General features: G+C 39.6%; 1 protein-coding gene across 2 annotated transcripts in view; it reads left to right on the plus strand.

The window, feature by feature from the left end:
- JAM2 (junctional adhesion molecule 2) overlaps positions 1 to 24,411 on the plus strand; it is an 844,759-nt gene that overhangs the window by 276,615 nt on the left and 543,733 nt on the right. For both annotated transcript variants that reach the window (XM_044071361.1, XM_044071360.1), the window contains exon 2: positions 11,982 to 12,047. In XM_044071361.1, the coding sequence (XP_043927296.1) occupies positions 11,982 to 12,047 (66 nt within the window). The remainder of the gene's footprint in view (positions 1 to 11,981; positions 12,048 to 24,411) is intronic.

The following is a 24,411-nucleotide window of genomic DNA, read 5'->3' on the forward strand; positions in this document are numbered from 1 at the left end:
GGTCCTTGAAGGGGCAGGTACAGGAACCTTCCATTCTGTCTCTAGGTACCATTGAAGATGGGACTTTTGACCACTCATTTACTGATGTTCCCCATTAACAGAGTGCTTCAGAGGCCCAGATCTGGGGTGCCTTCCTTTCATGAGAGTTTGGACAAATATCCCCCCCTCTCTCCGGAAGAGGTGGTGTAAGAGGAAGCACCTTGACACCCTTTTGAAGTCTTCCTCTCCAGATAAAAAGTCTTGATGAAGGAGAATTCTCCCCCCACCCATGTTTGATGAAATTTTGGAGATGGTGATGAATCCTGACCCATTAATCCTCACGTCCCCAGGTAGAGAGGCCTTGCATGAGACTTGTAAGCCCTCTCTTCCAGCAGCCTAGGTTGTGCCACCACTAGACAACCTAGTTAATATGGTGTGCAGTAAAGCCTGGAAGAAGCCAGGTGTGACCGAGCCCATACCCCAGAAGCCAGACAGAGTTCTGCAGGCTCCCAAAGCACTGGAGTAAGTTACCTCTTGTGGATTCCATAGTGGTGTCCCCTGCCACCAAGAGGGACATCCCAGACAATGATCAAGCTATTTTTTGTCCTAACAGGGAGTCTAGGATAATGGATAGGTATGGGAAGCTTATTTATGCATCAAGTACATTCTCCGTCAGAGCTTTGAATTGCATGGTGCATATTACCAGGTTTCAGAGGGAGCTAGCTGAAAAAATTGTGGACACACTAAAGCATATGCCTGTGGGCGACTTTACTGGAGACTCAGATGGCTACAATATCTTCTGTATACTCGCTCACCATGCATCTGATTCACAATGCATTTCATGGTGCAGCTCAAGCAGCAGGCTCCAGCCCAAGAATGGGAAGACAGGCTTGTTTTTTTTCTGACTGAGTTTGCAGGTCATTTCAAGACAGCATTCATCAATGTTCCTTTTGGCAGCTCCTTGTTCAGGCAGAATGTGAAAGAAAAGCTGCTGCAGTGTGAGTAAGATGGTTGGAGTTTAGTTTTCGGCAGTTCAGATATCCTTTCAAAGGAGTCAAAAAAGGTGACAAGAACTTAATCATTTGCAAGTCCCAGCAGCCCCAGAGTAGACAGCAGTATGACGGGGGTTCCCATGGCAGAGGGGAATTCCATTCTAGCTGCCACCCCAGAGGCAGAGGTGGTGTGGCTCACCAGTATTGTAGAGGGTACTTTCGAGACCCCCTTCAGTACAAGTCCTGAACAGTCCCCTGGGCTGTCCTGTTTTTGAGGCAGTCAGGGCATGTCTTTTCCTCCATTTCAATGCAAAGTTTGCCATCATGTCGTACAGGTGGATAAGGAATATTATATTCAAAGGCTGTTATAGTCCCTTTTTGGAGATGCCCAGAAGCCTGCCCTCATTCCCCCCAAACATTCTGCCCTGTCAGTGGGGGAAGTGAGAGAGGAAGTCTGATCTCTCCCATACAGAAGAGAGACATCCAAGAGGGTTCCCCAGACCATGGAGGTTCTGGATTCTACTTTTGGTTCTTTTTGGTACCAAAAAAGACTCAAGACCTCAAACCTATTCTCAGCTTAATTTGCCTAAACCAATATGTGAAGGTGTCATTCTGGATTGTCACAGTGTAGTCCATCTTGCTGTGCTTGCAGGAATGCATTTGGATGTGCTGTTTGGACTTTAAAGATGCATTATTATACATAAAGACAACAAAACTATCAAGGAAGTTACTGTACTTCCAGGTAGGCGCAAGTCTTTATAGTTTCAGATCCCTGACATTAGGACTCACTTGAGTGTTTACAAATGCATGGCCCCAGTCATGGCTCACTTGCAACTTCTATGAGTAAGGGTTTTCTCCTTATCTGGACATCTGTCTCACAGTGGCTCCTACCATAGAATTATTGCTGCTGGCAAGACAATATGTACTTCAGTTATGTCTGTCTTTGGGAACAATGATCATTCTAACAAAGTCTCAGCTGCTGCCAACACAGTCCATAGTATTCACTGGCTTCTAGTTGGATATTGTCAGTCAAAAAAGCAGTCACTCTCAAACAGGATAAATAACATTGCATAGTTAAGTCTTTGTTGGGCACCAAGACCTTCACTGGCTGCAGACTAAAAGTGCCAGGATGCAATAGCTGCATCCATTCAGACAGTAACATTCAACAGAATGAACATGAGAAATCTTCAGTGTACAATTCTGAAATCACTGGAACAAGACACTACAACCTATGACTGGCACTTTTAGACTTTCAAGTGCATGCATGTCAAGTCTCTTATGGTGGAAAAAAACTGCAGAACCTTTCAGTGGAAACACCTTTTGTTCAATCATCCCCAGTTGCCACTGTGATGACAGATGCATTCATTTTGGGGTGGGGCGGTGGGGATTATGTGCAAAGGATGGTTAATGGTACTTGGGCTCAACTCGATTTTGGATCGCACATCAGTGTGGTGAAGTTGTGAGTAGTCCTCCTAGCATTACTTGCATGTCATGACTTGTTCCCCAAGGGTGTAATTGCATCCTCTCAGACAACTTGACAGTCATGTGGTACACAAATGAACAATGAAGGAACAAGGTTGTCCCTCCTTGCAGGGAAGCCATGAGGGTATGGGAATGGGCCTTAAGGTCACACCACTTTCTTGTAGCAATGCACATATCATGGACATCCATTGTGATTGTGAAAAGATGAATAGAGAAATCCTGCTCTTGCATGAATGATCTCTTAGCAGCAAAACAGCTTCAATATATTTCAGAGATGAGGCAGACTGTGTTTGTGTCTCTTTGCTTTACCTGTCAACACCAAGTACTGAGATTTTTTCCCCAACATTGCCCCTCTAGTAGGGCAGGTACCTAGAGATGCATTCACCCACAATTGGTCCCTGGGTCTCCTATATGCATTCCACATTCCCCTTTTCCTCTCATCAAGTTCATCCAGAAAGCCAAGATGTGCAAACAAAGGTGATACTCATAGCCCCATTTTTGCCCTGCCAGACATGGTTTCACTTCTTATGGCATCACTTAAAGAGGAAATCCCTTCTCCTGCCAGAACACCGAAATTTGCTGTCGCATTCATCCTGGTTGCCTCATCCAGATATTCAGTCCCTTCATCTGACTGCATGGTTTCCTCCACTTCCAATGATGGCCAAGGATCCATCTTTTTCCAAAGAGGTTATCCATTTACTATTTACCTTTCAGTAACCTTAGACACAACAAATACATAAAGGCAAATGGGCGTCAGGCAAGGCATAAATCCATTGTCTGTTTCCCTTTCACAAGTACTTACCTTTTTGTCTTGCATCTTCCAGAAGGGGGCTAGCTATTGTTCAGTTAATATGTTTGGCAGCCATTTCATCTTTCCATTTTGGTTTTCCATCATCCTTCATTCCTTCACACAGTACATGCAAAGCCTTTTTGAAAGAAATGTTTTAGGCCAGACTCTTCTCTCCAGTTAGGCCTGCTCCCTTTTTGGATTTAAATTTTGTACTGTAAAAACTAATGACCCCCCCCCCCCAAACCAGCTATTTCTGTTGATTTATTTTTTTTTTTACATGCAATACCAATCTTCTGGTTGCTGTTACTATTGCAAGAAGGGTTTCAGGAATCCATGGCTTATCGTCAAAGAATGTGAATTTGATTTTTCATCCAGAGTTAATTTAGAACTAACCCAACTATTATGTCTAAGGTAGCCACACAAACCAGTTTGAACCAGTCAGTTCTTCTGCCAGTATTCTTTCCAATGTAGACAAACAAAGGAGAATATTGGTTTCAATGTTTGGACATCCACAGACAACTTTGTTTTTATCTCAATCACACAAAAGAATTTCTGAAAGAAAAAGTTGTTTTTCTCTCTGTTTTATCAAGAAAGGCCAAAAAGTGTCTAAAATTACTCTTTTTCTAAATGGCTATACAATTACATTTCATATTGCTAAACCTTGATCACTAGACCAAAAGAGCACATTGTCAGGGCTCGGACTATACCAGAGTCTTTTCTTCAAGGTTTACCTTTGGAAGACATAGCAGCAGCTGTTACACAGTCATCATTGCATACTTTTGCAAATCATTACAGATTAAGCATACTTTCTAGAGCTTGGACTTTCTTTGGAACCACAGTTGTTAAAGGCTTGCTAGCTTAGGCCGTCCAAATTCAGCATGGGATTCTGTCCAGCTGTTGGTATCAGGACAGCACCAGATTAAATACATATGTTGTGCTTTTGCCAAAATTACAGATTTGTCTTAAGTTTAGACACTGGAACATTTCCGCCCACTTTCCCCCACTAAATTTTTATTCTCGAATGACCTATAGAACTACCCCAGTCCTGATGTTATCTTCTGGTTTCCTAGCACTGATGAATGACTATAGTGTGTGTGTGTGTGTGTGTCCCTTAATTCTATAAGAATATACGGTAAGTAATTATCTATTCAGTCTAAAGTATCTCCTTAGAGCAGGGGATTATGAAATGAGGAAGGAGCTCAAGTTTATGAGTAGATTCATTGCCACAAAAAAAGAAGGTGCGGGAACCAGTTCAGCTATTCTAGTGTCAGGACAGAAACAAGATTAAGCTTTCATTCTAGTATGTGCATAACTTAAGTTTATTGTCATGCAATCTACGTATACATTTTCTTTTTAATCCTTCCCTTAAACCTCACTCCTCCTCCTCCTCCTGAATATTATTCTGCATGTACTGTTACACAGATTCAATTTATTTCTATGAAGCTTGCCCCTTCCCTTTATAAAATATGCTACCGCCATTTCTTTTATCTCTTGTACAGTATTCAGTATGCCTTTTATTGTTGGCTTGAGTTTTTTTCCATAAGGATGCCACTGCCATTTAATTTATCTCCTTTGCAGTATTCAGTAATTCAATTATAGCTGGTTTAGATTTTGATTTTCCATTTTCTAATAATTGCTTTTTTGAAAGCCAGTAACATTAAACGTAGTGAGATCTTCCCATGTCTGGGCAGTTCATATCCCATCTACCACCTCAAAAGAACAAATTTTGTAGTTACATTTTCATCAAGGTACTCTGCAGAGATTTTTAAAATTTACTAGCTCGTTAAATTCCCAGAAAGAAATCCCCATCACACCTCCAACACTTTCTATTACCTGAACAAAAAAACACTGAAGTCTACTTTGGCTTTAAGAATACCTTATGCATTTCCATGCAAAAATCCTAAACTATTTGAACTTTGTTGCTTATTTGGGATCCTTACAAATTTCTTCCCATTATTTATTTGTAAATTGCTTTTCCATTCTCTTTAGCAATCTTTTCTAATCTCCTCCGATTAATTCTAAGTTCTCAAACAGTATTTTATATGCCCTGCTTATGATCCCTTTTTTAACTGCTTCCATTCTAGACTGAACTAAAAACCCTACCGGAGCTGGCTTTTCACTTAGCACTCCTCTTTCCCTTTCCTTTCGAAGGAATTTGCTCACATTACATTAGTTCTTTTGCTGATTTTCTCCAGTAAATTCAAGTATCATCTTGATTTTTTTCTGTACGTTTACTTGCAGTCACCTATACTGGTAAAATGTCATTTCTCCATTCCTTCACTGACTATGCTGTTAAGAGTACTGCTTGCTACTTTATGAAGGTAATATCCTGTGTGGTTGGTTTTCCTCCTTGAAGGATATTTCCAAAATTCTAGTCTCTGTCCATCTCTTGAACTTCCATCCCATTTCATTACCACCTCTTTCTACTTTGATTTATAACCTTTTGCTTGAGTTACATATACAGACGTAACTGTGTAGCTTTGAAGTACCCCTTCAAATCAGGTAACTCTAAAGCACATTATTCTATGGAGAGGATTAAATTATCCAGCGTAACTCTTGCCTTCTTCCCCTGAAATAAAGTCCTTCAACTCCCTATTAACTATCAACAACTTCTCTGGTTGATTAAAAATATGGCCGAACTGTATGTTACATTACCTGTATCTTTACTGTCCATATCCATAATAAAGAGCTTCCAATCAATCCATCCATAATCCTTTTTTTTCCTTTTTATTTCACATGGGACTGGGGTGTCATTTCAGCAGTGACAATCATCTAGAGCCAGGGTTTACACTGCTGGTGACTACTTCTGCTGTGGTAGTTCTTCCACATCACAAACTCACATTCACACTCACACCTCTGGCCAATTTAGTGTGTCCAGTCCATCTACTGCATGTCCTTGGAATGTGGGAGGAAACTGCAGCACCTGGTGGAAACCCACACAAACACAGGAAGGACATGCAGACTCCACAAAGAAGGCACCCAGCTGAGAAATGAACCAGAGAACCTCTTGCTGTGAGGTGACAACACTATCCACTGTGCAGCTGTGACACCCTAATCAAGCATTTCCAACAATTAATTTTTTGTATTCACTTTTGTTTAGTTTCTTCCCACATATCCATAGCTGTCATAACAGAATCCTTTTTAATCCATATACCTAAATATTTATTCTTATAATGTTTCCATAAGTATGAGGACTGTTGAACCAGTTCATGCCTGTATACATAGTTTTCCCCTATAACTTTTGTTACATCTTAGTTTCAAGTATTTTGGAGATATAAAATAAGCCATTTCAAAATGATTCACAACAAATGTCCTTTTTGGATTTATCAAGTACAAAATAGTATCAGGAAATAAATAAATCTAATCTCCTGATAGCAATACCAGTTATATCCTTGAATTTGTGAAGGTCTTTTTTTTTTTTTTTTAACCATGGGCTCTAAATGTAAAGCAAAGCAGTCCCGGTGGTTTAACATGTAGCACATTCACATTTGGTGCTGGAAGATTAGAAGGATGTGGGTTCTGTTCTCACCCCAAGTAATTGGATAAATTTTTTCCAATACAGTCACTTAAGTGCAGCATTGGGGGGGGGGGGGTTCACTCTTGAATGTGCCGTCCTTTGGATGAGATGTTAAGGCTCCATCTGCCTGATGTGGCGGTAGCTCAGGTAGATGTAAAATATGCCAGAGCACTTACTGAAAAGAGCAAGGATTGCTTTATTTACATGTTGACTTATTTACATTATTTACACATTCATAATCTCCAAATTGCTATAAATAATAATACATTCATCATATTATTTTCTTATAGTACCTTAGAGTTCATATTACTTTTATCTGGTAACTTGTTCAACAAAATTCTTAACAGGTTCCTGGATTCTTGTTCGTCTTCCAAGTTGTTCTAAGCTAGGGTAGTCTACCCATCTAGCTAAGGCTACTGCAGCAATGATAATATTGATGAACATAGTACAGTTGCGTAAGTAAACTTACCATAATAGTGAGGGTTTGAATGATTGATACTGCAGTAGTTGCATCCTCCCTCCAGCCCCCTATTTTTGTATAATTGTTTTACCAAGCTGTGACATGTATTTCTCTCTTCCTAGCAGTGTTCTGTCTGGGCTTTAGCCTCCCTCTCTCTGTTGTCATGAAAGCGCTGAAGGGCTTGGCACAAAAACCTGACTTTTTAGTAAGCTCAGCTCAAGCCTAGCAATTGATTAGCTTACCCACTTAAGGTTGCTACTCAATTGCACATCCTGACTCTCTAGGGGTTATTGTAAAATATCCCAGGAATGGTGTGCTTTCCACTATCTTCTAAAAGTTAATACCATATAGTACCAGGAATAGGTATCCTAACTTTTAAGACATATTGTATATAAATTTGCTGTCCTTCAAATCTATACCCAAAATCAAATGCTCTCAAGGACCCTTTCTTCTCTCTTTCTTTCCTTTGATGATAAACTATTCTAGGAATGTCATGCTTTGTAAAAGCTTCTAAAATTAATACTATTTAGTAGCAAATGAATGTTTCCTACCCTCTAAGAAATATTGTAAACTATTCCAGGAATGTCAAGCTTTGCAATAGCTTCTAAAGTTAGAAAATTAATGTATCCTGTCTTCTAAGAAATATTGTATGTCAAAGTCTTGTCATTACGCTTTTGTCTGTAATAAATTGTTCTCTTGGAGCTTTTCTCCCCGGGCCTCTACTAAAAATGGATTTGTATCCAGTTGGACTCTCCCGGTTAATAAATGTAAAATAAAATAAAAATAAATAAATAAGCTGACTAATAGTTTGGGCACATGGGAGGTGACCTTAAGCTTTGGAATCTGGCTGGCTGTTTGTTATATGCTTAGTAGACTATAACCCCATTTAGCTTAGGCTACTGCAGCAGTGATCATTTGAGCATCTACTGATATAGGTTTACTTACACAACTGTACTTTTTGGATGTAAAAAATATTTACTTCAACAGCAGTTGACTATTTTATATAAAATTGGAAACATTAGGCAGAGGAACTCTTTTACATGAAAAGTACAATTATAAACAGACACACAGAGACAGAAACACACAGATGCACCCTAAAAAATAGATACAGAACAACTTACTAACTCATTTTCTAAGCATAGTAATGCCCTTCATATCCGCGGTGGTGGTGCTGCGGTAGCGTTGTCGCCTCATAGTAAGACGCTGTCCGGTTCAATTCTCAGCTAGAGCGTCTTCTGCATGGAGACATGCGTGAATGGGCGTACCTTCATTGAAGGTTGTGCATCAGGGCTGGCAACTCAGCACGTAAAAATCAACTGCCAATCATTAGCGGACCGGAGTTCCGCTGTGGCGACCCCTAACCGGGAAAAGCCGAAAGACACAACAACAAGTAATGCCCTTCATGGAGAGCATTGGGAAATAATAGACCTTCCAGAGCTTGAGAGGACCTTTGCCTTGGAGAGCCTTGAAGTACTCCTGGACAGTTTATTTCCAATTAGTGCCCATACTGTTGGGCATTATTGCTTGCATAGATGTCTTTATTCCCCATACATTTTGTATGATATTTCAGCTTGTGATGTACCACAATAATGCTGTACCTACCCATTTTTTTCAGTACTATTAAAAAAAAAATAAACAAGTAAAAATTTGTGTGCATTTGTGAAATACCATATTGTTGCTTGATTGTAGGTCATAATGGAGCATTCTGGATGGTGTACTTCTGCTGTCTGATATGTTGTCTGTCAAAAAAATAAATGTTTGCCTGTGCACCTCAGTAATTTGATCCTATCTGTTTAGCATTGAGCAAGTCAGAGCAAAAGCAATGTAATGCTCCTGAAAAGTAATCGCTTTAAACAAAGTGCTGTAGTCAGTAACAATACCAGTAAAACAAAAAGTGAAATATATATTTTAGAATCAAAATCCATATTTAACTCTGTCCATATCAGAATACAGTCATTGAAGTAAATCTGAGTAACATGTTCAGAACCATGGCTGTTTACTGTCAGTCTGCTGCTTGTACGATAACTTACGTAGGCGCCTAGTCACAGTATTTTTCGTAAGAGTGGTGTCCCATAGTACAACATCATGTTGCACTTCCCTGACATTTCAGAATGTTGCATTAAATGATTGCTGTTTTAAGTTCTAGTGTTGAGATGCTTTTTTTGTGAACTGTAGTTTTGAACATTGTTAGTTACCTTCCTGGATATAGTATGATGGCATCAAGGTGTCATGGTACCTAACAGGTGTAGACTGCGTACATGTTGCATATTGTTTCCAAAGTATTGTACCACATCATTGTGTCTCCATTACACTCTGTTTTGGCACATTCATCTGTGTTTACCCATAACAAAACCATATTTCTGCATTATGTATTTGCATTTATTTGTAATCCTTTACATTTCCAAAATCTGTATATAAAATGGATTTCCATGTTAAAGCATTTCCATAGATTCTAGATTGGTATAGATTCCATTGACTGTAATAAATAGATTGTAGGTTTCAGATGCCAGATTCTGCTTTATATTGTATTTCTACACATAGCTCTACAGTTACACTTACTGCATGTTACCTTGCATTTCTAAGTTCCTCGTAATGCAGTGTGTTTTTTTAGCATACATGTCTTTCCAAATTCCATATACGTAATGAATTTCTGTGTATGAATTTTCAGATTTCATATAGTACTCAATAGAGCTAATATTCAGTGCTGTGACTCATCCTTAAGTTCTAGAGCAGGTAGAGTTACATTTTGCAGGTACTGCTTTTCTTCATTCATCATACTGTTGTTACATTACAAATGCAGAAAGCTGTTGCACCAAGAATACTGACATTTAGACTGGCTATGTGGAATAGAGGGATAGAGTCCATACTGTGGCTCAGATGACCAGGGTTTAATTAGCAGTCTAGGCACTGAAAAAGCCAGTTGGGGAGAGGGAGGAGTAAAATAGTGTGTTCCAGTTGCCAGTCCCAGGGGGAGGGAGAGGAGAACCCAAGTAAACACAAAATCAGTTTTTAAGTGATTATTTTATTTGTTAAGGAAAAAAAAATATCCAAACCTACATAGCCCTATGTGAAAAAGTAATTGTCCCCTAAACCTAATAACTGGTTGTGCCACCCGTAGCAGCAACAACTGCAATCAAACGTTTGTGTTTACTTGGGTTATCTTTGTTAAAATTTATATTTGTTTGATGATCTGAAACATTTAAGTGTGACAAACATGCAAAAAAATAAGAAATCAGGAAGGGGGCAAATACTTTTCCATTGCACTGTACTTCCACGCACACTCACACCTATGGCCATTTAGAGTGTCCAGTCCACTTACTGCATGTCTTTGGAATGTGGGAGGAAGCCGGAGCACCCGAAGGAAATCCACGTGAACACAGAGAGGACATGCAGACTCCGCACAGAAGGTACAGCAGCTGAGAATTATACCGGGAACCTGTTGCTGTGAGGTGGCAATGCTATCTGCTGTGCCACCCTTTACTCAACTGTGTATAAGAACCAAAGAGTAAAAGGATTGGAACCCCCCCCCCCTCTCAGTGTTTGATGTAATGACAACTCCTCACAGTTGACTCGCCCTCTCCATGGCCAACAGAGGGCTTGATGGTCATCTGACAGCAGGGGAGGGAAAAAAATACTTTGACAGCACTCCCAAGAGCAACAGAGGTTCTATTAAAATAACTGACATTTTGGATGTTTTTGTACTGTTAACTATGTCACAAATCTGAAAAAAAATTATTGCAGTGAAAAAAATGAATGTACCAGACTTTTAGAAGTTTTCAAACTAAAGTCATGCATGCCAAAGTGTAAAACATTAAAAAGTTTATGCAAAGCAAACATCACAAAAAAGCAGTCTTCCTGGATGCCATTTGGAAACTTTTTGACAGGGTCTTCAAAAGGCAAAGGAGCATGTCAGATCAAATGTGAAATAAATTTGTAGGTAGTCTAAAGTCTTGGTAGTGTTTCATCTTTGAATGGTGCTGCGACAGTGGACTCCATATTTATTTCAGTGGATACATTTTTATAATCAAGAACTTTTCTGAATCACATTGCTCACTCATGTTTGATTTGTTCACAGTAACCTTTATTTGCTTACCAACATATATTTTCTGTCATTTTACCATTTTTGAAGGCTGTGGTAAAGGAAGTAAAATACAAAAAATGGTCTTGTAATGCAGATTAGATGCTTAAGGCTGTGTTACAAGCTCTCTTTGATTATGATGTATATTACAAAATACTGTGTAGCACAATTAGCTGAGGAAAAGCAAATTAGCCTTTTTTTCTGTAAATATAGTATAATGAAAAAAGTAGTGTGAAATTAGCTCTTTAGACAGTAGTAGTAATTACATTTATTGCCTGGGTAAGCCCACTGGACAAACAGTCCCTTTTCAGTAACAACCCGGAAACGGTGTATGTGTAAGTGACTTCTTCAGAGTCACACAGTGAGTCTTTGGGAGTCAAACACAGGGCTGCCGCTGGTCTAGGTCTAGCAGCATAATCTTTAAACCTCTGTGCCAAGTCATCATGAATTGAGTGGCATCATGTTGTACCACACTGGAAGAATAAATACCCGGAGAGCTAAGAGTGAGGGAGTAGAAGTGGGGAAGGAAAAGGCAAGTATTAGTTTCATCTTGAGGGTTGACCACCAAGAGAGAGAGAGATAAAGAAAATGGGCAAGAAAAGGGAAATAGATGTTTTGAAAGTCAATTGATAGCCTGGATGATAAACTTAGTTTTTAATCTGTATCGTTTCTTTTTCTAACAGGTGACGGAGCCTTGGCTGTAGAGGTGAAAACAAATTTTCCTAGTGTAGAAGCAAAAGAGCATGAAGGTATAATATGTTTTTTTATGTTTGTATTGTAAAATTGGCTTGCTGGTTATGAAAGCCCAAGACTGATTATTTCAGCTGCTACATGTAATTGCACTTTATAATTCAAGTAGCCTTTTTATAAGAAAAGCTAACACCCCTTTTGCCGTAATTTGTTACTGTCATTTGTACTGAATACTTTATATGCTGTAAAGGTGGTTTCAGTTTAAAAGTTGGAAGTTAAATGTTGTTTATTTCTAGTATTCTTTTGGTTCAAACATTAATTAATGCACAATATGAGAATTTAGTTCAAGTGTATATCACTTTGTCAAACCAATAATGAGCGAACACCTATTCAAACCTTTTTTTTATCGAAACTGCAAATTTTTCATAGAGCAAACCAACAGTTGGTCACCATCTGGAATTTTCCCTTTTCACCACTGTTGCATGATCTCAGATATGGTATATTTAGTTAGGGGGATCCCCCCACTTGAGTAGGTTTTAAATTTTATGATTTTTTAACGGTCGCTTTGTTGGCCTACCATTGGTTTGCCCTAGGTAAAATTTTCATTAAAACTGCATTCAGTGATTACCGGCTTTGATAAAAAAAAAAGATTCAAAGAATAGGTGTTTGCTCATTAGTGATTCAGCGATGTGATATAGACCCTTTAGTTCATGGTACCTTTTGCTCACAAAGAACAGTTCTTTCATTCCTAACCTTGTTGGTTACTGTGTGCACTGTTATGTGCTACTATGAAAAAGTGGAAAAGACAGACAGTGAAGATGCAGAAAGGCCAGAAAGAGCAACATCCAGGGAAACCATGGTTCATCTGCCCCAACCCAGGATCCTGGTGTAATCACAACCCTCTCTTATTCTGACCCATCTGGATGTCCATAGTGAGACTCCCTCTGTTTTTCCACAGCCAGATGCCACTTCCTAGGCATCCAGTCTTGACATTGCAAGCTTTTTATGATCTTTGCCTTCAAGGCTGGAGGCCGCATCTCCAGTTTTTGACATTGTTTTGCTGAATTCTACAGTCACTGTCTCTTCTAATTTGGTACATCATCATTTTTTGGACAGCAGCCCATTGGCTTTATGCCTTCCCAATGCTTGGGTGCCTGCCCTGCTGACAATAGCTAGGCAAGTGCCCTGTAATCCACCTCCACTTTCCTTTGACTACAGGAAGTTTGCTTAAGTGTATCTTGTGACCTTAAAAAGTGTGAATCCTGTCTCCTCTACATTGGGTGTGGTGCTGTAGCAGAAGAGCTAAAAAGGAACTCTGACCCAAATTATTTTTTGAGTCAGAAGTAGATGAGTTATCCACATGGATGAGGACTCAGATGTAAAACAGGGTGAGCTTCAGCAATAGCAGTGGCTAGGAGATGAGGTGACATTTAGTGGGCTAGGCTGCAGAGAAAGGATCAGTGCTGAAACTATCCCTGTTCTATAGTACAAAGGGCCAGCAAGTTCAGTGACTCATGGTATGGAGAGAGCTATTCAATGGGTTAGGCTGCAGTGGAAACTGAGTCTGCAAATGACTGGAGAAGGCACCCCTCATAGCTGCCCAGATGACTGCTACTCCGACCTGCTGTCACCCCATTGTGGTGCTGGGGAATAAATAGTCTGATCCTGATGGGGAGGGCTTGATGGCTGGAAAGCATGAGAGCAAAACATACCTAGAAATAAAATCTTCAGGATTCAAACCATCTGTGGGTTATAGCATTGATGCTGAAAATCCCATTTTTCCTCAGGGCCCCTTGTAGAAGACTATTCCTTTTTTGGTTCCCCCAACCAGTGTTCCTTAACCCGATTGTTGGATGCCTGGTGCTATCTTATGTCCCCAGCCTCTTCCTGGTTCTATTCAACAGGAGGAAAATAGGTTCATAGGGGACTAGGAAGTCTTTGAAGGCCACTTGTACACTTGCCCCCCACTCAAGGATATATTTGGCTATCCAGATGAAGGAATAGAATGCAGCTAGGTCCATTATAGACAGTTATGATGATTAGAATACAGTGGGCTTTTTCCCTAAGCAGTTTCTCCCTTTTGCTGATGTTTGAAATTAGGCGGGGGGGGTGAGACATGGCACATAATGATGTGCATGCCCTAGGCCCTAGTGTAGCTGACCAATTCACTCACCTTATTCAGCAATCTGCATGAACCCAGCCTCCACTAGAGTTCAACAAGAAATCTGCTCCAGCACACCCATCTTCCTTGCCATTTGAGTTGGATTTCTCAGGTTGCTACTTTGTACTGGATGGTTTGAACTGCAATAAGGACTTTATACCTCTAAGCGACCAGACTGGTAGAAAAAGCATCTTTTGGGGAAACTATAAACCTTATGCAAGAACATTTCAAATGGGAACTGAGTGAAGGGATTGTTTGCTACTCAAAAGAGATATAACAAACCTAAACCTTCTGCCATCTATCCGATAGTGCATGAAGTTGAAGTTGAAGAAGATTTTTGAAAGTGTTTTCTCACAACCAGATTCTTTGTTATTGCTCCCCAGAATCCTGATAGGTTTTGTAAGGTGTAGGAGTAGCACAAGTATTTGTGTAGAACCATGTCATTGACATTTTAGTCATCTTTCTGATGTTTCCATATCCTGAAATTTGCACCTAGTCTTAGCACTACCTATGTTGATTAGGAGAGTGGAATACTTGACCACTGTAGCAAGATTATCAGCTACTTTGGGTGTTGGGACTATTAGCTGCCAAAACAATGTGATTGAGTACTTGAGGGAGGGTGCGTGTGAGGCAATAGGATTAGATGACCCAAAACATTACATACAAGGCTGTAGGATTGTTAGGTTTGCACAGAGTACTGCTAAGGTTGACAGGGAGTCTGTGAAATGTGGCTTTAATGATGTGGGTGCCAGGACTTGTGGACCAGCTTTGAACATAGTCATTAGGAGGCATGCTTGGCTTAGAATAGTGCTGCTACTGGATGATATGAAACAGCATTTCTGGAATACACTTAGGCAGGGACTTTCTGTGTGGCCTACCCTTTCAAGAAGTGTTTAAGAAGCTAGAGGAGTAGGGATGAGACTCTCCAGTCAGTTAGCTATTTAAACTCATCCTTGAGTATTCAAGGAATTTTTTACCAAACAGTGGTCCCTTCCATAAGAAACAAACCAGAGTGAACCAATGTAGAAGGAAAATGCAAGTCAAGAAAGAATGGAAAGCCTGGAATGAAATAAGGGGTTGGGGAGGACAGCAAACCATAGACAGTGAGACCACCTTCATCCAGCTCTGGCCTGTGCAGGCTGTAATAGTCCTCTAACCTTTGTACTCAGTTTCCCTATCCCATGTAGTCTTCATGGGCATCCTTTCCATTCTCCCCCAAATCGTTCACTCCTAGTTCAGGCTATTTCCTGATGACCATTGGAATGCAGTGCTGTAGAGTAGGTTCCTCTGTCAGGATAGGGGAAAGGGTACTTATCCAGGCTTTTTGGTGCCCCACCTCTTTACATGCAGTACCCAGCTGGTTTCTCCAAGATAATCTGTGCCTCCCTTTTGGTGCCATGAAAGCCCTAATCCTATTTGACCTGTTTATTTGCAAAAAACTGCATCTACAAACACAGTCACTAGGGACCTACATCTACTCAAACAAAAAAGACTTGCTGGAGGAATTGATTGCTAACTCATGCCATTCACAGTCTATGGAGCAAATTACCATTACAAACAAAACAATGTGTTACATTTGCTGCCTTTAAAGGAGAACCATACCCACACACTCAAAAAACATGTTTATTTCATCATGGTTTGGTGTTTCCTGCATTTTAACATCACTCTGGGACTATTTAGAGCTTTTTAGATATTTTTATACGCATTTTCTGACTCTGCCCACATGTGGTCTGGTATCATGAAATAATTCTGATTGTTTAGTCTGCCTCTAAGTATCCCAGAATGCATTGTTGTCTCCAAAAAAATTGCATCATGTCTGCCACTTTTTCCCTAAAGCTCCTGTCAGTGCACTGATTTTGCAGGCATTCAATGCTGTGTTGTAGTCACCTACTTTTGGTTAAAATTGTATCTTTTTCAATGACTACTTCAAACACAAGCAGTGCAAATGCTATAGAACAGAATTGAAAAGTGCATTTTATTGTTCTTTCTTCTTAGAAATGCTAACTTGATTTCTTTTGTGAGGGCTGAAATCTCCCCCTTCACACCTACCTTCCCTAGCTGTCAATGAGCTAAGGGTAATTTTGACCCATTATCTGTATGTGATTGACAGCTCACAGCAAGTGACCAGACTAAAGTACTGTTTTCTTGTCAGCCTTTCCTTCCTTACAGTGGGAGACTTTTTTGTTGCACTCCTCCTGTCAAATTTAGAACCAAGCTCCATAGCACTGGGAATAATCACTGTTTTGCAAAGCATCAAACTCCCACTTATTTTTTCCTTCCTATTTGGTTAAATAGCTAACAAATGACGCACTATAAACACACACACACTTGCCCCTTGCTTACATTCACACACACAGACACACACCCACACACAGAAACACACATGCCTTGCTTGCATTCACACACACACACACACACACACACACACACACACACACACACACACACTTGCCCTTGCTTGCATTCACACACACACACACACACACACACACACACACACACACACACTTGCCCCTTGCTTGCATTCACACACACACACACACACACACACACACACACACACACACACACACACACACACACACACTTGCTCCTTGCTTGCATTCACAAGCACACACAGACACACACACACTTACTTGCACCTTGCTTGCATTCTCACACACACACACACACACACACACACACACACACACACACACACACACACACAGACAGTTCCCCCTTGCTTGCATTCACACACACTTGCCCCTTGCTTGCATTCACACACACACATACACACAAACCCACAACCACACACATACACATTTGCATTGCAACAGGAAATAAAACCACTACTACAAAACAAAGTGATATCCTTCCAAAAAAAAAATGGCCTATTAATTTACAATGCAGAGCTCTTAGAAACAAGCTCACACTTGAAATAAGAAGCCTATCGCTAGATCTACATAAAAACGCCAAATGCCACATACTAACCCTCAAGCCAAGAAACAAATCAAACTATTTTGTTGTACAAATATGTCCCTGTTCTTGCATCTTACCCTGTAGTCACTTTCCACCTACAGAAGCACACATGCACTTCCCCATACAACATATTCTTGCATTCACACAAACTAGGCACTCAGAGACACACACACACACACATGGCCCGCAACATTCGTGCTGCACATACAACAAAATAAGGGCATGTAAATATGCAGCATGATACTTATATATGAGAAAGTTGAAATTGCAGTCAAACATGTTTGAACATTGTGAACAGCTGCATGAAACGAGCATCACACAAAATAAACAGTACAAACGAGCATTAAGTCGGCAGGATGGGAAACGGAAGGCAGCATTCTCACACACAGACAAGCAAACACCAAACTGAGGGTTAATCAGATGCCAGCAATACCACCAAAAATGTATTAGACAAAAAAGAAATGAGCAGCAGCGATAATGAATAACCAGGGCATCTATATAACCCAACAGCAGCAATACATGGTACAAAAGCACAAGGCTAGTCTTGAAACTCTGCAGCAGCATACATTAGTGATGCACATGGCACCTCACAAACAGAAAGCATGAACTCTACCTTTAAGGCAATGGGCAGCACACAATATTAGAGGAAAATACATTTATATATAAAACAAATGTTTTGATTACTCTGACAATCAGAAACCAACAGGAAGAAATCGGCAAGACTACATTCAATGCAGCATTCCTCCGGCAGCATGGGACGTGGGAAACCAAAAGGCAGCATTCACACACACAAACATGCGTCGATTTGAGAATGAAGATGCCAGCATTAGATACAAAACAGAACCAAGCAGCAGCAGTAACAAATAATCATCAATATAACCCAGCAGCAGCAAACAAACACAAGAACTAGGCTAAGCTATAAAAAGTCGGCAGCAGCATACAGTATTGAAGCACGTGGTAGGTACCCTCACAAACAGAAAGCATAAACTATATCACTATGCGCTGAGAAACTCAGGATCCCTAAATTTCATGGCTAGGAATGCATACAAACAGGGGCTCTTAAGACTTACCTTGCCAATGAAGTACAAAAATGCAGGAGAAGATGCAGGCAACCCAAACTTTCCAGAAGTTCTTCCAGCGAATGCACTCAACAGGATACACTTACAATAAAAAGTAGTTCCACATAGCACCAGCTAGTTTTTATTAGGTTAAGAGTGGGCTGGGCAAGGCAGCTCTGACATCACAATGCGGAAGGTCCACTGGCTCTTTTACAGAGCATGCAAATCAGGCAGTGTTTACTTCACTTTGGGGGAGGAAACGTCCCTGTAACTACAGCAAGAGCTCTGGCAGATGTGACATCATAATTTAAGAGCTAGCTAGAGGATTTTCAACTTGGTTTTCAAAGTGAAAGTAAAACAGTATGAAAAGGTAGCAAGTCTGGTTGAGTGGGTTACTTTTCAAAGCTGCGGTTCTGATTTTTTGAGGCTGTATCAACCTAATAGGGACTAAAAGAGACAGCAGGCTGAGCAGTCTACGTGAATATCATGTTGTTGTCCTTTAAGGCTTTCCTTGATACTTGGATGTGTGGACACAGATTAACACCAAGGTCATAATTTTTTGACCTTGCTCAGTTTGAGAGATAAGCAGTAGAGTTTGAAAAGGATGACAAGAACTTTTAAGTCTGCCTGCCTAAATGTGCATATGACTAGGAATCTTATAATTCCCATGATCACTTGTCTGTTACTGTTCCTGTATTCCAAAAAAGAGCTTGTGGCAACCCATACTACATTTTTCAAATTTAAAACGAGTCTGTGCTGGTAGAAATAGTTCAGGATGCTGTACTAGCAAACTCTTTTCCCTTTTGTCTTGAAGAATGCTGTCTGCCTACTCCATATTGTAATTCACAGGACTCCGGAAGTGTCTTAGATTTATAGTAAAAAATGCCCACCATTTTCAGTACAACTCTTTGTGTTTTAGGCTGTCTGCTGCACCCCTGATATTCATCAAGTGCTCAGAACCAGTACTCACTCACCAGAGACTTGAGGATTTATGTTATCCATCCTTCAGTGACTGTATTCCAGCTGAGTTTCTGGAAGGAACACCAGTATGTTCTCAGTTAGACTTAGTTGTTTGTAGAGCATTCTTATCTTCATAAAGGTGAAACATCATTCCCTCTCCAATCAAAACATTCCTTAGAACAACCCTTGGACACATCAACTTGCTTGATTCCCTTCCTTTGGATCAGGAGCTATTTTATTGATTGGTTCTACCACTGCATCCCCCAGAAACTATGTTTGACAGAACATTTATGAAAGCTCTGGGCTTTATGAAAGCCTCCAGTCTATTAGTTCCACTTGCAAGAGTAGACATGTTGAGGCCCATTGGTACCTCAGAACATATAGACCAGAAATGCCATCCTCTAGAGCAGTTTACTACTATTCATGCCATCAGGAAAGAATTAGATTTACTGAACTTACTTTAATATTTAGTTTTTATTTATTTATTTGACATTTGTTGACCGGGAGTGTCCGATTGAGCCAAAGCTCTTTTTCAGCAGAGGCCCGGGGAGAAAAACTCCACTAACTAATTATAGTCGCAAGCAAACTGAGACTGCTCTATACGTTCTTAGATTCAGTTCAGTAAATGTCAGCAGACATCCAGAGCTCATCTAAATAATCCTGTCTTGGTTTGTGATTTGACTTGTGCAGTTACCGGGTAAAGAATTTTTTTTTTTTTTTTTAACCACTGTTTTTCCTCTGTTTGTAGGAAGTAGCTTATAGACAATATTTGCTTTGATTTATATTTTGTTTTACCTTTAATTTTCACTGTTTGTTGTTAGAAACGGTTCTTTAGACAAGCAAACTCTAGTCAACCCAAGCAGCCTAGTCAGTTATAAATTCACACAGACTGCAGAGAAGGGCAATCCAGAGCTTATCTAAACAATCCTGTCTTGATTTGTGATTTGTTAATCTTTACTGTTAAAAAGAGGTGTGACTGTAAGCAATATTGAGCAGAAGCTACTGAGTGCATTTGCAAGCGATATAAAGGAATTCCAGCTATTGTGTAACTTGCATAGTTTGCATGGACAGAGCAACAACTTTACTGAACTTACTTTAATATTTAGTTTTTATTTATTTATTTGACATTTGTTGACTGGGAGTGTCTGATTGAGCCAAAGCTCTTTTTCAGCAGAGGCCTGGGGAGAAAAACTCCACTAACTAATTACAGACAAACACTAATCTAAAGTACATATAAGTGAGTAAAGTAAGTAAAACAGTACAAGCTTGCTTGCAGCAGTAGTCAGACTATGTACACTTTACAAGATGAGTACAGTGAGAAGATGCTGTGACCATGGTATTTTGCAACAGGCTAAGTTCAATGAGCAGTTGTTTGAAATGGGATCAAGTTATTTACAAGTTACACAGTAGAAAGTCAGTGTAAAACTGTTGAGGAACAATTAGCAATAGAGAGAGTTATTTATACTGTCAAAGTGTAGAACAGTTGAAGAAACAGTTACGGCATTAGTAAAGTGTAGGTATGCAGTGACAGTGTCGTTTGATAGTAGCTAGGATTTACAGTTACAAGTCGAGGTGTTAAGAAGGTATTGTTTGAGAACTTTTTTGCAAGCTTTTTTTTTTTTAATTGTATCCTGTGTGTGTATGATTGTGTGTGTGTGTTTTTTTTTCCTCATAGAAGTTTATTTAAATTCTCTCTGAATTCTGTGGTAACTGATTTGGATTATGCTTTTGTTTTAGAACCCTTCATTCATTTGCAGTTGAATATGGATTTTTTAAGCAAGTATGCCATTTATGATTTGCTGAAGCATAAGTATCTTTTAACAGTGTACTAAATGTTATGTATATTCAAAAGTAACTCCTTGATAACACTGGTGATTTGTGTTCCTTATTTCAAAAGTTGGATGATTTGCTTACCATTATTAGTTGTAAATCTAGACTTAGTGATGATGATTGCACTCGTGCAATTGGCATGGCTTGGAGAACTGTTGTTAGATATATTAATGAGTGGACATGATGTTAGGCAAAGAGCAAATAGAACACATTTAGGAAAAGAAGTGCCTACACAGATCACTTGACCCCTATTGAACAAGATGATACCAATGACAACTTTGGGTTCTGGATACAAGTATTCAGCAGTCTGTGGAATCAGAGTGTATTGCAGAAAAAAAAACAGAAAGGAAGATGTTTACAGCAAATAACAAGAAAGAAAATTTGATAAATGTCTGTAAAGCAAAAAGAGTAAATGCTAAAAAGGTCACTGCTTTGTTATGTAACACAGAGATCACAGGGAATGATAACATTTTTCTATCAGAAAACCTTCAGGCTGCAGAAAAAGGAACTTTTTCCAAAAAAGATGGTAGGAAAAAGAGGCAAGGGGCAGGTGAAAAGGAAGAAATCAGAACTGAACTTGGAAGGATTGAAGAACATTACTGTAAGAAAAAAAGGGGAAAGACTGACATTGATAACATGGATCTAGCTGTGGATGTACAAAGCCAACTGGATTAGAATTGTTTGTTTGCAAATGTAATAAGCAATGAAAACAGCAGGATTAATAAGACTAATGGTGAGGAAGATCATTCTTTTGTAACAACTGTTAGAGCAGATATCACTGAATTAGAAACTGAAGAGTCTTCAGATGTGGTCAGAAAATATATTCTTGTAATTGAAGATTCAATTATTAGAGGATCTGGCACTTAAATTTGCAAAGAAGGCAATGAAACACCGAATAGTGATATACTTGCCAGGAAAAATAGAGGATGTGAGACAGGCCATAGAATGCCTTAATGTGAGGAGGCACAGCTCTCTTATTCATGTCGGTACAAGTGATCTACTTCACAAAGACTCTGACTGCTAGTAGGAACTTACAGACCTCTTAGCATCATTTGTATAGATGTTAGGGCATATTTTTCATAAATTATGTATAGAAAGGAGAGTTGGGTCACCATGAATGAAAAGATTTTTTTGGATAAATGCCTACATGAAACAAAATGTTCCATTTAAACAAAAAAAATGGAAACTTGTAGAGTATTCAAGCCTAATTTGGGGCACACATGCTCAACCCGTCGCTAGTTAGATCAGAAAATAGACTAATCACTCTGGATATCCACATTCCGCCCCCACCCCCAATCAAGGAAACCGCCATGAAAAACTTATAAATATATATATATATATATATATATATAGATATAGATATAATATAGATATATATATAGATATAGATATATATATATATATTTATATATTTATATATATATATAGATAGATATATATATATATATATATATATATGTATATATATCTGTATATATATATATATATATATATATATATATAGATATATATATATATATATATCTGTATATATATATATATATATATATATATATATATATATATAGAGATATATATATATATATATATATATATATATATATATATATATATATGAATATATATATATATATAATATGGATATATATATATATCCATACACACATACATACATTATATACATATATATATATATATATATATATATATAGAGAGAGAGAGAGATCTACTTTATTCTAATGAATGTTCATTTTACAGAACGTGAAAACGTGTTTAAGCAGCTGAAACTGCACTTGTGCAAAATTACACTTTAATGGCAATCATTTTACTGAACAACCATTCAGCGGATTACTGCAGTCATTCCCCAGTGCCCCAGACACCAAAAAAGCAAAGTTGTTTGTAGTGTATTTACTGGCACATCAGTGAAACAGAAATACCTCTACTCCTTTAGAATGTGTGCAAATTCCCCAAATAATGTAGAGGGTGAAAATGAAATTACATTTGCAATAGAGAAGCTGTTGCCCTTGCATATTCCAATGCATCATAGTCTTGTTTGTGGTCAAAGATTGTTTGGAATTCCTGCTGCCTTCTAATTAAGGCTCTTTTTGTTGGAGAAGGAGGGCAAGCAGTGGATAATGTCCTACGAATCTCATCTACCCTGTTTAGTTCACGTACAATTGCCTTCATAATATTGTATACATCGGAAACCACTTTCCCTGCTATACACTTAAACCTCATGTGTCATGCTTCCATGGCATTCTGAGTCCTAGGTAAATTAAGCTCATTTAGCACAGATACATTCCAAAACTTAATGGGGAACAGTGTATATGATGTGGATCTAGTACAGAAAGCCCGCAGTTTACCAAGTAAATACCATTCAATGAAGTATTTTACCAGCGGTTTACCTTCTTCAGGGGAATGCACTTTTCAGTAGGGTGAAAGTAGGCATAACTTCGATGTTCATCGTGCATACAGCTGCAGTCATAACAGATGGGTTCTCCTGCCGTCAGGCGGGTCCTCGGTCGGCCGAATTCCAAAGTCTAGGTCCGGCGTCGGTTGTCGTCGCTTCTTCCCTGACGTCAGTGCGACAGGGGTATAAAGGAACCAGCCGATGCCATTTTCTTCAGTCTTTCTTGCTGCGCGGTGCCCGAAGCAGAAGCAGTTCGCAAGTGTCGGTCGGCCAGCTCCTGAGATTACGAAAATTTGGAAACCGAAGTCTTCTTAAAAGCTAAGTACCCCATTGGGGAAACTTTTCTTGCCTCAGACCGATGTCAGACAAAGTTAATAATTGTATTTCTTGTGGGAAGCAAATACCGCATAAGGATTTCCATTCCCTCTGTATACCTTGTTTAGGCCCAGACCACAACGTCTCGGTCTGTCGCTTTTGTGCTACATTCAACAAACACACTATTAAGCATCGGACGGAGTTCGCCCAGCATTATTTTGGGAAAGCATTTAACTATACTATGTCGTCAGATACTCTGACTCCAGTTTTGTCTAAAAAACGCAAAGACAAGGACCGACACACGAGGTCTGCGGCCTCTACCGACACCACGCCAAAGCCGACTACATGTGGTCCGGTTCTCAGCGAGGCGCCTACGCAGCCCCTGACTACCGACGACACTTCTTTGACGGTGTCTCCTGTGCCCGAGGTCGCAGGCTCAGTCCACACCCCGACTACAGATACCGAAGCCACTCTTGGCGTTGAAACTCAGAATGTGGACAGGTCCACCTCCACTCAAGGTGTCTTCAGACCTTCCTCTTCTTTCTCCATCAAGGCTTTCACAAAGTCTAAAGCAACCATGCACTCTAAGAGACCAGCTACACAGGGCCCATCTCCAGGCCCCATGCCTAAGAAACAGATGCTTAAAATGGCTGAGGACTTAATTACTCTTATCAGAGGTTCTCAGCCCCCACCGGACAAAAGGCCCAGAGTGGAGGAAGATTCCCCCT

Source organism: Protopterus annectens, chromosome 5.part0 (genome assembly GCF_019279795.1).
Source record: "Protopterus annectens isolate FY-2018-M chromosome 5.part0, PAN1.0, whole genome shotgun sequence".
Lineage (NCBI taxonomy): Eukaryota > Metazoa > Chordata > Ceratodontiformes > Protopteridae > Protopterus > Protopterus annectens.